The sequence below is a fragment of the Dipodomys merriami genome, unplaced genomic scaffold (genome assembly GCF_024711535.1).
Source record: "Dipodomys merriami isolate MVZ:Mamm:240054 unplaced genomic scaffold, mDipMer1.0.p SCAF_52, whole genome shotgun sequence".
Lineage (NCBI taxonomy): Eukaryota > Metazoa > Chordata > Mammalia > Rodentia > Heteromyidae > Dipodomys > Dipodomys merriami.
Window position 1 is genome coordinate 7148839 of NW_027206091.1, and position 15335 is coordinate 7164173.

General features: G+C 42.5%; 1 protein-coding gene and 1 non-coding gene across 4 annotated transcripts; both read right to left on the reverse strand.

Moving 5' to 3' along the window:
• Positions 1-293: 293 nt before the first annotated feature.
• On the reverse strand, positions 294-15247 carry LOC138811104 (zinc finger protein 790-like). Of its 3 annotated transcripts, none has more exons than XM_069998682.1 (5): positions 15155-15247; positions 13502-13569; positions 6724-6847; positions 6507-6602; positions 294-2861 (listed from the first exon to the last, which is right to left on the reverse strand). In XM_069998682.1, exons 2-5 carry the CDS (start codon positions 13508-13510, stop codon positions 835-837), a joined length of 2256 nt encoding a protein of 751 aa, XP_069854783.1. In that variant the 5' UTR covers positions 13511-13569; positions 15155-15247; the 3' UTR covers positions 294-834. The 3 variants fall into 3 exon arrangements, with proteins under 3 accessions (XP_069854783.1, XP_069854784.1, XP_069854785.1); XM_069998683.1 differs by having other exon boundaries at positions 15136-15247; XM_069998684.1 differs by lacking the exon at positions 13502-13569 and having other exon boundaries at positions 15155-15225.
• LOC138811369 (small Cajal body-specific RNA 23) lies at positions 12895-13021 on the reverse strand. Its single transcript, XR_011367364.1, has one exon. It is a non-coding gene; the product is annotated as a small Cajal body-specific RNA 23 (non-coding RNA).
• Positions 15248-15335: the final 88 nt, after the last annotated feature.

Consider the following 15335-nt stretch of genomic DNA (forward strand, 5'->3'; position numbering starts at 1 on the left):
GAGCTAGAGGAGCATATAGGGAGACTGATGTGGGAACATGTTAGAAGTCAGTGTGAAGGGCTGGGAAGGTGGCTCAGTGATACAGTGCTTGCCTCGCATGCATGAAGCCCTGGGTTTTGATTCCTCAGCACCACACAAGCAGAAAAAGCCAGAAGTGGCGCTGTGGCTCAAGTGGTAGAGTGCTAGCCTTGAGCTGAAGATCTGAGGAACAGTGCCCAAGCCCAGAGTTCAGGCCCCATGACCGACAAAAAAGAAAAAAAGAAAAGAAAAGAAAGAAATCTGATCACCATGAATAAAAATGGCCTGTTTATTGTAATAGTTACAGAACAAATTTTCCCAACTTGTGAAATTCCATAATGGCAATACTTTGAGAATGAACTGCCAATTAAAAGTAATTTATAAATTACTATGTGTACACATAGAGAACATTGCTTAATTTGTATAATACTAAAAGATACCAGGAATTGTATTCATGAGAAATTACTGAATTAAAAGTATATTTTCAAGGTAAAAAATTCTTATCCATTCCTACAAAAGTTTATATATCCCAAGTTATGTACCTAGGATCATGGATCAATAAATACTCACCAAATATATGTATTTCTTCATCTATCTTCATAAGGGAATGTTTTCTGGATTTTTTTTTCTTGTGGTGTACTTTGCTACATTCAGTACTGAGCCTTGAACTCATCTCTCATTCACAGGATTTCCTACCAACATCAAAATTCTGATTTTGGGTAAACTCCTTCTCAACAGCATGAATTTTCTAAAGTTGTGCTAGGTGTGAACCAGAGCTACAAGCTTTCCCATTATTTCTTACATTCATAAGGTTTTTCACCAAGGTGAATTCTCTATGTTTAATAAGATATGGTCACTGACTAACGGGTTTTCTACAACCAATACATTCTTTGTCTTTGCACTACTGTGAACTCTCTGGTGTTTAATAAGATGGGACTGTTGACTAAAGGCCTTCCCACACTCATTGCACTCATAGGGCCTCTCACCAGTATGGATTCTCTGGTGTCGAGTAAGATCAGATCCAGAAGTAAAGGCCTTCCCACATTCCTTGCACTCATAAGGCTTTTCGCCAGTATGAAATCTCTGATGTCGAGTGAGATCTGAGCTATAACTAAATGCCTTCCCACATTCCTTACATTTGAAAGGTTTCTTCCTGGTATGAATTCCTTTTAGATCAGTCTCACCTGCACCACAGCTAAAATCCTTGTCACAGTCTTTATATTCACCTTTTTTCTTACTACCATGAACTGACAGACATGGAGTCTGTTCTGAATCAAGTTGGAAGGATTCTCCACATCCCTTATCTTCACATATCTTTTCAGCACTGTGAATTAATTGATGCTGGGTATAGTCTAAGTCAGAACGAAAGGCTTGCCCACATTCTGTACATTTATGAGTTTTCTCACTGGCATGAATTTTCTGATGTTGAGTTAGGTTGGAGCCACGAGTAAAAGCTTTCCCACATTCCTTACACTGATAAGGTTTTATACCAGTATGAATTCTTTGATGACGACTCAGGTCTGATCTACAACTAAAGGCCTTCCCACATTCCTTACACACATAGGGCCTCTCACCAGTATGACTCCTGTGATGGCGAGTAAGGTCTGATCCACAACTGAAAGCCTTTCCACATACTTTACATTTAAAGGGTTTCTCCCCAGGAGGAAGTCTCTTTAGACGATTAACACTTGAGCGCAAACTAAAGGCTTTGCCACATTCTTTACATTTATATGTTTTCTTACCAGTATGGATGGAGGGATACTCACTGAGTTCTGAGTCAGGCAAAAAGGTCTTCCCATTTTCCTTATCTTCAAAGAATTTCTCACCAGTATACAGAAACTGATGTTGAGGATGGTTGGAGCCAGAGCTAAAGGCTTTTTCACAGTCCTTACATTTATGTAGTCTCTCCCCAGTATGGATTTTCTGATGTTGAGTGAGTTGTGACCCACAAGTAAAAGCTTTCCCGCACTCCTTACAGACATAGGGCTTTTCACCAGTATGGATTCTGTAATGTTTAATAAGATGGGATTGCTGACTAAAGGCCTTCCCACATTCATTACATTCATAGGGCTTTTCACCAGTATGAATTCTCTGGTGTCGAGTAAGGTCTGAGCCACAGCTGAAGGCTTTCCCACACTCCTGACATTCATAGGGCTTCTCACCAGTATGAATTCTGTGATGTCGAGTTAGGTCTGAGCTATAATTAAAGGACTTCCCGCATTCCTTACATTCATAAAATTTCTCCCCAGTATGAATTCGTTTATGGACACTAAGTAGTGAGTGAAATCGAAAGGCCTTCCCACATTCCTTACATTTATAAGGTTTCTCCCCTGTATGAATTCGCATATGACCAGTAAGACTTGACCGGAAACTAAAAGCCTTGCCACATTCTTTACATTCAAATGTTTTCTTACCAGGGTGAACTGACTGATATTGAGTAAGTTCTAAATCAAGAATAAAAGTTTTCCCATGCTCCTGATCTTCCCATAATTTCTCACCCATATGAATTAACTGATTTTGAGTATCATCTGAGCCAAAACTAAAGTCTTCTTCACATTTATGTGCATACAGTGTGTCTCCTGTACTGAGTCCACCATGTTGAGTGAAAGTTGAGAGCTGGTTGGAAGTAGATGTCTTTTCATAGGTGGCTGTGACTTGCTGGCAATGTGAATCATTTTCATACTGTGTTTCTGATGGACTTTTACTTTCACAATCACCTGAAAAGCAGAAATCTTCAAGGCTGTCATTTGTACAGACTTCTAGGATTTCCCATGGGGATAATACACTTTCAAGTGACCTATTTTTTGATAATATCTTCCTGGCCTGCCACGTGGATTGTAGATCTGAAAGAGAAAAAGGTAAACACATACTGTTTTACTGTCCAAAAATAAACAATTCCAGTGTAGTGATAGAAAGAAAATCATAATGTAAAGCACCTATGAAAAGAATAGCTTAAAAATCTGGACGCCAGTGGCTCATACTTGTAATCCTAGCTACTCAGGAGGCTGAGATTTGAGGAATATGGTTCAAAGCCAGCCTGGGCAGGAACGTCCCTGAGACTCTTATCTCCAATTAATCACCAAAAAACCAGAAGTGGCGCTGTGTCTCAAGTCGGTAGAGCACTCACCTTGAGCTGAAGAGCTCAGAGACAGCACTCAGGCCCAGAGTTCAAGCCCCATGACCAACAAAAAATAAATAAATAAATAAAATCTGAAATTCTGGATAGCATGAAAGAAATGGCAGTAAATAAACAAAACTTTTATTTATTTTTTGTTGGTCATGGGCCTAAACTCAGGGGCCAGGGTGCTGATCCTGAGCTTTTTCACTCAAAGCCAACATGGGCAGGAAAGTCCATGAGGCTCTTCACTTGAATTGACAAACAAAAAAGCCAAAATTGGAGCTGTGGCTCAAGTGGTAGAGTGCCAACCTTGAACACAAAAGCAAAGGGATAGCACCCAGGCCCTGAGTTCAAGCCTGAGTACCAACACCAAAAAAAAAAGGACTGTCCAAGTTAAAGACTTTCAATTGTTTCACACCATGTGGTATAATCTCAGCACATGCTAGATTTTTGTTTTTGTTTTTGTCGGTCACGGGGCTTGAACTCTGGGCCTGGACACTGTCCCTCAGCTCTTCAGCTCAAGGCAAGCTCTCTACCACTTGAGCCACAGTGCCACTTCCAGTTTTCTGGTGGTTCATGGGAGATAAGAGTCTCATGGACTTTCCTGACCCAGCTGGCTTTGAAGTGCAATGCTCAGATCTCAGCCTCCTGAGTAGCTAGGATTACATTACAGGCATGAGCCACTGGCACCAAGCTCTGTGAGACTCTTATCACCAATTAACCACCAGAAAACCGGAAGGGGAGCTGTGGCTCAAAGTGGCAGAGCATGAGCCTTAAACCAAACAGCTCAGGGACAGTGCCCAGGCCCTGAGTTCAAGCCCTATGACCAACAAAAATAAAAAATAAAACTATCAGTGATGGGAAAATTTCTGAACATGACAGCATTTTTTTTCCTACATGACAGCATTTTTTTTCTACATGACAGTGAACATAAAATATTTCTCATCAGAGCTCTGTTGACAAGATAGAAACTGTAAACTAGTTCTAAGAAGAACCTTGGTAAGTGCTCAACCTTTGAGTAAATGATCACAAGAACTATAGGAGAAAAGGGAAAAGATAGGGAACTAGCAAGACAGCGCTTGCATTTGGAGATACTGCACATTCCTGTTTGTCCTCCATTAGCTTTAACGTTTCTGTCTTTCTTTTTTTTGTGTGTGTGTCTGGTCATGGGGCCTGAACTCTGGGCCTGGGCACTGTCCCTCAGCTCTTCAGCTCAAGGCTAGTGCTCTACCACTTGAGCCACAGCGCCACTCCTGGCTTTTTTCTTTTTGCTTATGTGGTGCTGAGGAATCGAACCCAGGGCCTCATGCATGCAAGGCAAGCCCTCTACCACTGAGCCACCTTCCCAGCCCCACTTTAACCTTTCTTTTGCCACTTTCTCCTTACTGTGTCTAGAGTCTGTTTTTCTCTATTATGGTGCCTTTAAGGAAAAAGCTATTAGATCTTTTTTTTTTTTTTTCCTTTGTGCCAATCCTAGAGCTTGAACTCAGGGTCTGGGCACTGTCCCTAGCTTTTTTTGCTCAAGACTAGTATACTATCATTTGGGCCACAACTCTACTTAAAGCTTTTTTTGTTTTTTGGCAGTTAATTGGAGATAAGAGTCTCCAATTGGGGCTGGGAAGGTAGCTCAATGGCAGAGTGCTTGCCTTGCATGCATGAGGCCCTGGGTTTGATTCCTCAGTACCACATAAGCAGAAAAAGCCAGAAGGTGCTGTGGCTCAAGTGGTAGAGCACTAGCCTTGAGCTGAAGAGCTGAGGGACAGCACCCAGGGCCAGTGTTCAGGCCCCATGACTGACAAAAAAAAAAAAAAGAGTCTCCAATTAACTGGCAAAAGGGGAGGACGTATGGCTCAAAATTATCACAAAAGAGGAAGAAAATCCCAAACTACAAGTATAATTAAGACTGGCTTCCAAATATTACCCAGAGTCCAGCAAGCTCCAATTTGACTGTCCTACATCCCAATCACAGAAAACAAGCAACCCTCTTTCACATGGTCAGTGTTTTGTGAGGCCAGCAGAATCCCTCTAAGAGCAAGGATGGTGTATGAATAAATGTAAAAGTTTCCCAGGTCCTGATTTAGTCTGTTTTCCATTATTTGAGCCTGTGATTACTTTGGCTACATGGACACGAGGAGCACACTAGGCCTATTTCTCCTAAGTCCTCAGAGCCATATAAGAACTAGGTAAGAGTCACAATGACTTTGGTGACTTGGGCAACTTCCAGTGAACACAGCCTTTTGTAGTCATCCATCAGGCTGCAAATCATCCTTATTAAAACTTTTTTTTTTTTTTTTTGAGTCTGGTCATGGGGCCTGAACTCTGGGCCTGGGCGCTGTCCCTCAACTCTTCAGCTCAAGGCTAGGGCTCTACCACTTGAGCCACAGCGCCACTTCCGGCTTTTTTCTTTTTGCTTATGTGGTGCTGAGGAATCGAACCCAGAGCCTCAGGCATGCAAGGCAAGCACTCTACCACTGAGCCACCTTCCTAGCCCTTAAAACTTTTTTTTTTTGTTGATCTTGGAGCTTGAACTCAGAGCTTGGGCGCTGTCCCTGAGCTCTTTTTCTCAAGGCTAGTGCTCCACCACTTTGAGCCATAGCTCCACTTCTGGTTTTCTGGCGGTTAATTGGACTTTCTTGCCCAGGTTGGCTTTGAACCATGATTTCAGATCTCAGTCTCCTGAGCAGCTAGGATTAAAGGCACAAGCCACCAGCATATACTCCCCCCCCCCCCCCGCGCCTCCCCCTCCTCCCCGCCGCTCAGTGTCCTGGGGCTTGAACTCAGAGCCTCAGCACTGTTCCTAAGCTACTTTGTGCACAAGGATGATTCTCTACCACTGGAGCCACAGCACAACTTTGGGCTTTTTCTAAGTAGTTTATTGGAGATATGAATCTCCTGGACTTTCCTGCCCAGGCTAGATTCAAACCGCAATCCTAAGATCTCTTGCATAGCTAGGATTACAGACATGACCCACCAATGCCTGGCTAAAAACTCATCTTTTAACTCATACAAATGGTTTGTATGAATCATTTTCTGGACTGCTGGTCCCTTCCAGTTTGGAGTATTTCTCCATGAAATTAACCCAACAAATGGAAGGCACCCGATCTAAACCATGCACAAAATAATGGCCCCTGGGGAAAAAGAATAGCAGCTTAGCATTTTGTAACATGAGGAACAAACACAGAAATGTAATAGTGTATGTAAAAGAGATTTCTTTCAGAAATGCTTTTTAGCTTTATCTCTGGCTTTTATCTAAGTCCTCTGGCCAGTGAAAGGATACTCCAGAATGACCTTTCAGAGGTACTGCTTCCTCACTAGGTAACTAGGATCTCTTCTATAATCAGGGCCACCCTGTCTCTCAGTCCTTACTCACCTGGGCAAAATCCTCTTCTCTCCTCATCCAGTTCTATCCAAGCCTCTTGTTCTTTTTCCAATAAGGAGATCACATGTGGCTGGTAAATGCTAAGTCCTAAATAAAAATACATGTCATTTTCCTGGAAATACATGTCAAATCTCCTAGACATCTGAAAAACATGCAATCATCAGAAATACAGAATGCAGAAGTTTCTAGCATCAGATTCTGTTCTTACCCACTGAGACAAAGTTACTATAGTTCTCAGACATCACATCTGTGTACAAGTTTCTCTGCTCTGGGTTCAGGTACTCCCATTCCTCCTGGGAGAACTGTATGGCCACATCTCTGAAGGTCATCAACTAGTGGAAGGAAAAACAAATATGAATGGATAAATTCCAACAAACTTTTTAGATGGAAAAGACAGAAAAGGACACAGCAGGGAATGAGACATGAAATGAACAAAAACTAGACTTGGAATTCTAGGGTATGGGAGAAATAACATGGAAATATGTATGACTAAAGCTGAGTACCTATAAGCTCTTAAAAACTATGGCTCAGCTGGGTGCTGGTGGCTCATGCCTGTATTCCTAGTTACTCAGAAGGCTGAGATCTGAGGATCACAGTTCAAAGCCAGCCTCGGAAGGAAAGTCTAGGAGACTCTTAGGTCCAGTAAACTACTCAAAAAAAGATGGAAGTGGCACTGTGGCTCAAGTGGTAAAGTGCTAGCCTTGAGCAAAAGGATCTCAGTGTCCATGCCCAGAGTTTAAGCCCCAGGATGGGCAACAGAGACAGAGAGACGGACAGAGAGAGACATAGAGCGAGAAACACTGAGAGAGAGAGAGGGAGAGAGAGAGAGGGCGCAATAAATCTCAGGTTGTTCCTCAAGTCCACAGGTTTGCAAGAAATTGAGCCCAAGACACTGGAGCCATGGTGCTAAATACATGATAAATGATACAGGACTCTAGGCATTCACACCCAGTGAGACCAAAGGAAGATACTCTTAGGAGAGGAACATAAAAGTGCAATACCTATGTGCATCTGATCATATAAAATAATATTTATTGGGCTGAGAATGTGGCTTAGTGGTAGAGTGCTTGCCTAGCATGCATGAAGTCCTGGGTTCGATTCCTCAGGACCACATACACAGAAAAAGCTGGAAGTGGCACTGTGGCTCAAATGCTAGAGTGCTAGCCTTGAGCAAAAGCTCAGGGACAATGCCCAGGCCTGAGTTCAAGCCCCAGGACTGGCAAAAAAAAAAAAAAAAAAAACAAATAATAATAATATTTATTGAAATAAACTCCAGGAAATGGAAACCAGAGATTTTTTTTTCTTTGTTGCTATTTTGGTTTTATTTTCTTTTTGTCTTGTTTGTTCATTTATCTGTCTTTGAGACAGTAAGAGGGGCACAGAAATGGAGGAACAAAGGTTAAACAAATGCAGCAGTGGTACTCACTACACACTATGTGGATCATACAACTTATGGGTAGGGATGGGAGGGGAAAAAATGGAGAGCAAGGGAAGAGGTGATATTATCCAAAAAGAAATGTATTCTTTTTTTTTTTTTTTTTTTTGGGTCCGGTCGTGGGGCCTGAACTCTGGGCCTCCCTCAGCTCTTCAGCTCAAGGCTAGCGTTCTACCACTTGAGCCACAGCGCTACTTCCGGCTTTTTTCTTTTTGCTTATGTGGTGCTGAGGAATTGAACCCAGGGCCTCATGCATGCAAAGCAAGCGCTCTACCACTGAGCCACCTTCCCAGCCCCAAGAAATGTATTCTTTACATGATTTATGTAACTGTAGCCCTCTGTACATTACCTTTATAATAACAAAAAAATTTAAAAAGAGGTGCTAACTTTCTGTATGACAAAAATGTACAAACAGGGCTGGGAAGATGGCTCAGTGGTAGAGTGCTTGCCTTGCATGCGTGAGGCCCTGGGTTCGATTCCTCAGCACCACATAAGCAAAAAGAAAAAAGCCGGAAGTGGCGCTGTGGCTCAAGTGGTAGAGCGCTAGCCTTGAGCTGAAGAGCTGAGGGACAGCACCCAGGCCCAGAGTTCAGGCCCCACGACCGGACCCAAAAAACAAACAAACAAACAAACAAAAATGTACAAACAGAAAGGAAAATCATGAAACTACTGAATTTTTTTTTTTTTTTTTTTGTCGGCCGTGGGGCTTGAACTCTGGGCCTGGGCGCTGTCCCTCAGCTCTTCAGCTCAAGGCGAGCGCTCTACCACTTGAGCTGTTACAGCGCCACTTCCGGTTTTCTGGTGGTTTATTGGAAATAGGAGTCTCACGGTCTCTCCTGCCCGGGCTGGCTTTGAACCGCGATCCTCAGATCTCAGCCTCCTGAGTAGCTAGGATTACAGGCGTGAGCCACCAGCGCCCAGCGAAACTACTGAATTTGTAATAGTCTCAAACAAAAAACAACCAAAAAACCCTAGGAATTAACCTAACCAAAGACACAAAAGATCTTTCTAGCAAAAACTATAAAAATCTGAAGAACGAAATCAAAGAGGACACCAGGAAATGGAAAGACCTTTCATGTTCATGGATAAGTAGGATCAATATCATGAAAACGGCTCTACTGCCAAAAATGATAGACAAATTCAATGCAATCCCAATTACATTCTTTATTGATAGAGAAAACAATAAAAAAATTTATATGAAACAACAAAAGACCTAGAAAAGCCAAAACAATTCTAGAGAAAAAAAAGCAATGGGCCGGGTGTTAGTAGCTCACACCTGTAATCCTAGCTATTCAGGAGGCTCAGATCTGAGGATCGAAGCAAAGCCAGCCCAAGCGGGATAGTCCATGAGACTCTTATCTCCAATTAACCACCAGTAAACCAGAAGTGGCACTGTGGCTCAAGTGGTAGAGTGCTAGCCTTGAGCTGAAGAGCTCTGGGACAGCGCCCAGGCCCAGAGTTCAAGAACCATGAGGTGGCTCAGTGGTAGAGCACTTGCCTTGCATGCCTGAGGCCCTGGGTTCGATTCCTCAGCACCACATAAGCAAAAAGAAAAAAGCCAGAAGTGGCGCTGTGGCTTGAGTGGTAGAGTGCTAGCCTTGAGCTGAAGAGCTGAGGGACAGCACCCAGGCCCAGAGTTCAGACCCCACAACCGGACCCAAAAAAATAAAAATACAAAAAAAAAAAAAAAGAACCATGACAAAAAAACAAAACCAACAAAGAAAACCATTGGGGGCTGGAAAGATGGCTCAGTGATAGAGCGCTTGCCTTGCATGCTTGATGCCCTGGGTTCGATTCCTCAGCACCACATAAGCAAAAAGAAAAAAGCTGGAAGTGGTGCTGTGTCTCAAGTGGTAGAACGCTAGCCTTGAGCTGAAGAGCTGAGGGACAGTGCCCAGGCCCAGAGTTCAGGCCCCACGACCGGAGCCCCCCCCAAAAAACCAAACCAAACCAAAACAACAACAAAAACAAAACCATTGGATGATATTACAATACCAGAATTCAAACTCTATGACAGAGTCATAATAACAACAACAGTTTGGTTTTGGCACAAAAAATAGAACCAAAAATCAATGGAATAGATTAGAAGACCCAGAAATACCATACACTTATAGTTATCTGATATTTGACAAAGGAGCCAAAGATATACAGTGGAAAAAACATAGCCTCTTCAACAATTGGTGTTGGAAAAACTGTCATATGCAAAAAAGTAAAAATGAATCCCTGTTTGTCACCATGCCCTAATATCAATTCAAAGTGAATCAAAGACCTCAGACCTAAAACTCTGAAACTATTACAAGAGAGAGTAGGAAAGACATTAAAACGTATAGGCATAGGGGCTGGGAAGGTGGCTCAGTGGTAGAGCACTTGCCTTGCATGCCTGAGGCCCTGGGTTCAATTCCTCAGCACCACATAAGCAAAAAGAAAAAGCCGGAAGTGGTGCTGTGGCTCAAGTGGTAGAGTGCTAGCCTTGAGCTGAAGAGCTGAGGGACAGTGCCCAGGCCCAGAGTTCAGGCCCCACGACCAGACCAAAAAAAACCCCAAAAAACAAAAAAACAAAAAACTTATAGGCATAGGAAGGAACTTCCTGAATAGGATCCCAAGGGCACAATAGATAGGAGAGAGACTGGACAAATGGGACTACATTAAAATAAAAAGTTTCTTCTAAGGATATAGTTACCAAACTAGAAAGACAGCCAACAACCTGGGAAAAGATCTTTACCAGCAATATATCAGACAAAGACTTAATATCCAATATATACAAGGAGCTCAAGAAACAAACCCCTCCCTAACCTAATAAACCAATCACTAAATGGGCAAGGGAGCTAAGGAGAAACTTCTCAGAAGAGGTAAGAATGGCAAAGAAACACGAGGAAATGTTCATCATCCCTGGCCATAAAGGAAATGCAAATATAAAATCTAAATGCAAATGTGGCTTAGTGGTAGAGTGCTTGCCTAGCATGCATGAAGTCCTGAGTACCACATAAACAGAAAAAGCCAGAAGTGGCACTGTGGCTCAAGTGGTAGAGTGTTAGCCTTGAGCAAAAAGCTCAGGGAAAGTGCCCAGGCCCTGAGTTTAAGCCCCAGGATTAGTAAAAACATAACAACAAAAAACAAAAAACACCTCTGAGATTCCATCTCACTCTAGTAAAATTGTCCAACATTGTGAATTTGAACAGCAAATGTTGCTGGGGAAAAAGGAACCCTATTGCACTGCTGGTGGGAATGTAAACTAGTACAACCACTCTGGACAGCAGTCTGGAGGTTCCTCCAAAACTAAACACAAACCTTTTCTATAACCTAGTCATACCACCATACCACTCCTAGACATCTACCATGAACATCATGAGCCAGGATATGACAAGGACACCTGCCCATCCATGTTCTTTGCCATACTATTCACAATAGCCAAGATATGGAAACAGCCTAGATGCCCCACAATAGATGAGTAGATCCAAAAAAATGTGATACCTATACTCAATGGAATTTTACACAGCCATTAGAAAGAATAAAATAATGGCATTTTCAGGGAAATGGATGGACCTAGAACAAATCATGTTAATTGAGGTAAGCCAAGTTTAGACAAGTTCAGAGAGACAAACAGCATGTGTTCTCTCTAATATGTGGAAGTTAGATCTAAAATGCTCTGGGACATTACAAATTATACAGGATTCTACATACATACAGTAGGACACAAAGGCAAAATGCCTGTTACTGTTCATATTTATATAAAATAATATAAAAACAAATTCCAAGATATAGAAATAAAAGTTTTTTGTTTTTTAAGTTTTTCATGATTCTGACTTCTTTACCTTACGTACAGTTATTGACATGGGTATCTTCGGGAGGGTGGTATGGGGAGGACACAGAACTGGAGGGGAAAAGGGTGAAAAAGTAAAGCAATGGAGCTCACTGGACATAGAAGAAAGTGAACTATACAACACTTGGGTGGAGATGGGAGGGAGGGACTGGAAGAAAATGAGGGAACAGAAGACACTGTAAGGTAAGGAAATGCACTCATTATCTGACTCATGTAATTGTAATCCCTCTATACATCACCACTATGATAACAAAGTAAATTTCTAAAAATATTTTTCTGAATCCTAGCTACTCAGGAGGCTGAGATCTGAGGATCGCGGTTCAAAGCCAGCCCGGGCAGGAGAGACCGTGAGACTCCTATTTCCAATAAACCACCAGAAAACCGGAAGTGGCGCTGTAGCTCAAGTGGTAGAGTGCTCGCCTTGAGCTGAAGAGCTAAGGGACAGCGCCCAGGCCCAGAGTTCAAGCCCCACGACCGACCAAAAAAAAAAAAATTTTTTTTTCTGTGGAGAATGTGTAAGGTTTCAAGACATTGCCAGGCAGCTTGCCAATTAACATATGTTTGACATATGACATTCATGTCTCACTAATTTCTTGGTAGGATGCTAGATCTCTGAGCTCAGTGTCACCATATAACCTTTAAGCACCACAAAACACCACATATTGAAATGAATTACCAGTCAATACCAATTCCCACCTTGACTAATTCAAGCACTCCATTGTATGGAAAAAATGAACATTTTCATGTCCTGTATCTCATTTCACCATTCAGTCACACCTTGTAAAGCTATGGATTAGAAATCAAACACTCTAATATTCCTTCCACAGAAATATATTTCCTCTCCTTCAATGCTCTGTAGAAGATCAGGGCATAGAAGATACAGCTTGCTCTATGAGATACATTCGGGAATACTAGTTGGACAAAGAAGGGCCATCGAGGGAAGTTACTAGGTTCAAGAACACCACTTCACTCTGACAAAGGTAAATAGTTTAAAGATAAGTGATAAGCCTGGCATTGATGGCTCAAGCCTGTAATTCTAGCTAGTAAGGAGGTTGAGATCTGAAGAAAAAGGTTCAAAGCCAGCCTGTGCAGGGAAGACTGTGCAACATTTTTTTTTTTTTGCTTGTTGTTCTGAAAACCGTGGTATCACCACATCCACTCAAGTGGGACACCCCCAAACCAGTCCTGATACTCTTGCTCATGAAGGTATAGGTCATCACCACAAGGAGAAGACCTGGCCCTGGTGAGCCCTGTGAGACTGTTATCTCCAACTAACCCCAGAAAACTGGATGTGGCACTGTGGCTTAAAGTGGTAGACCACTAGCCTTAATGGAAGAAACTCAGGAACAGCACCCAGGCCCTAAGTTCAAGCCCCATGACTGAAAACAAACAAACACATAAATAAATAAATAAAAATAAAAAAAATTTAACAGGCACCAGAGGCTCACACCTGTCATCCTAACCATTCAGGATGTACTACTGAGGATCACTGAAGCCAGCCTGCATGGCAGGAAAGCCCATGAGATTCTTATGCCAAATTAATCTGAAAAAGTAAAGCCATGCCTTAGTGGTAGAATGTTAGTTTTGAGCAAAAGAGCTCAGGAACAGTCCCCTGGCCCAAAGTTCAAAAGCCCCCTGGGCCCAAAGTTCAAAAGCCCTAGGACCAGAAAAAAAAAAAAAAAAGATTGTATGATATAAATGATTATGTCTGTGGAGGAAATTTCAGCTCACCTGGGCCATGATTTAAAATTCTAAGAGTGGACAGGTCCTGTGGAATCCTCTCTTGGCAAAGGAGAGTCCTGAGAAAGGAGAGCAAAAGGAAATGAATGACCAGGCTTTCTTCAGGGTGTTCACATGGAGAAAACCTAATGGAAATCTGAGGAAATCTGGCTCTATCAAAAACCAAAGAGACAGAACTAAGATGGAATGGAGTTTCAAGCAAGTGAGGCCCTAGTGCAGAGTTTGACTGCAAATGCATGAGACCCTGGAGCCAGGCCCTTCTTAATAAGCCTCTCCTGAATAAGAAATAAAAATTCATCAATCCTGGAGTATTTCCATATATCTCTCTCAATCTAAGACAAATTGTTAAGGGCAAAACCAGTACGTAACTACAGATTGACCATATTTTAGATCGCAAAGAAAGAAGTTAATAAATGTCAAAGGTAAAAACATCACAATGTAGCCAGGCACTGGTGGCTTACACCTGTAATCCTAGCTACTCAAAAGGCTGAGGATGGTGGTTTAAAGTCAGCTTTGGCAGGAAAGTCTGAGAGACTCTAATCTCCAATGAACAACCAAAAACAAGCTGTTATTGGTAGAGTGCCAGTCTTGAGCGAAAAAACTAAGGGACAGCATCCAGGCCCTGAGTTCAAGTCCTCCAAACAACACACACACACACACACACACACACACACACACACACACACACACACACACACACACACACGAAAAGAAAAAAGAAATGTATACCTTAAAGTAAGTCTAGGAATGTAGCCCACTTAAAGAGTTGCCCTAGGAGCTGGAACATGGCTTAGTGGTAGTATGTTTGCCTAGCATGCATGAAGCCCTGAGTTCCATTCCTCAGTACCACATAAACAGAAAAAGCTGGAGGTGGCGCTATGGCTCAAGTGGTAGATTACTAGCACTGAGAAAAAAGAAGCTCAGGGACAGTGCTCAGGCCCTGAATTCAAGTCCCAGGACTGGCAAAAAAAAAAAAAAAAAAAAGAGTTGTCCTACATGCATATATATGTATATATACATATATATGTACACACATAGTATGTGCATGTTATGTATACATACAGTATATGTGCATATATCATACATATATATCTATATGTTACATACATATATCAACTATCAAATATGTATTTATGGCTCCCAGAATTCTTCCTTCCAGACAATATTGCAAAATAACCCAGTGTTCTCCTCAACGACGGTGATTAATAAACCTTCCTGTTCTTTTTATCTCCTGGTTGTGCTTTCCATGTCCGCATTCACCAGTTAACCATCGCCTCCACTTACACCTTCACTTCCAGAAATGATTAGGTCATTAAACACCACGTTTTGTGCTCCTCCCCGCCCCCCGCTGCTATTACATTCATAACCATGGACCCTCACACAGTAGTGCAATCGTAACCATGTATATCTAATCCGAACTGTTCATCACGCACACAGCCGGCTCCTGTCACCACTCAGTACGCAAACACACCAACACCCCTCGATCCCGCTACACACCACTCCTCACCCTCCCCCCAGGGTCAAATTCACACTCTTTACCTCGAATCCCGCAGGAAGCACAATCCGCACACGCACACACGCACCAACAACACCACAACCAGACACAACACCGCTCCAGGCCTTACACTGACACTGGTTCCGTACCGACTAACTGCGCAAGGTAAAAAAAAAATTAGAACGTCCAGCCGGGACTCATGTCAGGACCCGCCGTGATTGCTCTCCCGTCCTCTAAAGGACTCCCAACTCCAACCGGAAGTTACCCGGGCCGCGGGACACTCTGGGAAATGTAGTCCACAGTCAGGAGGGTCTTTTAACAGACAATTAC

Coding starts and splice junctions, on each gene's coding strand:
- LOC138811104 (XM_069998682.1), bottom strand. Junction 6,603..6,723: donor TAGTAACTTTGTCTCAGTGG/GTAAGAACAGAA, acceptor ATTTTTATTTAG/GACTTAGCATTTACCAGCCA. Junction 2,862..6,506: donor GAGAAGAGGATTTTGCCCAG/GTGAGTAAGGAC, acceptor TTTCTCTTTCAG/ATCTACAATCCACGTGGCAG.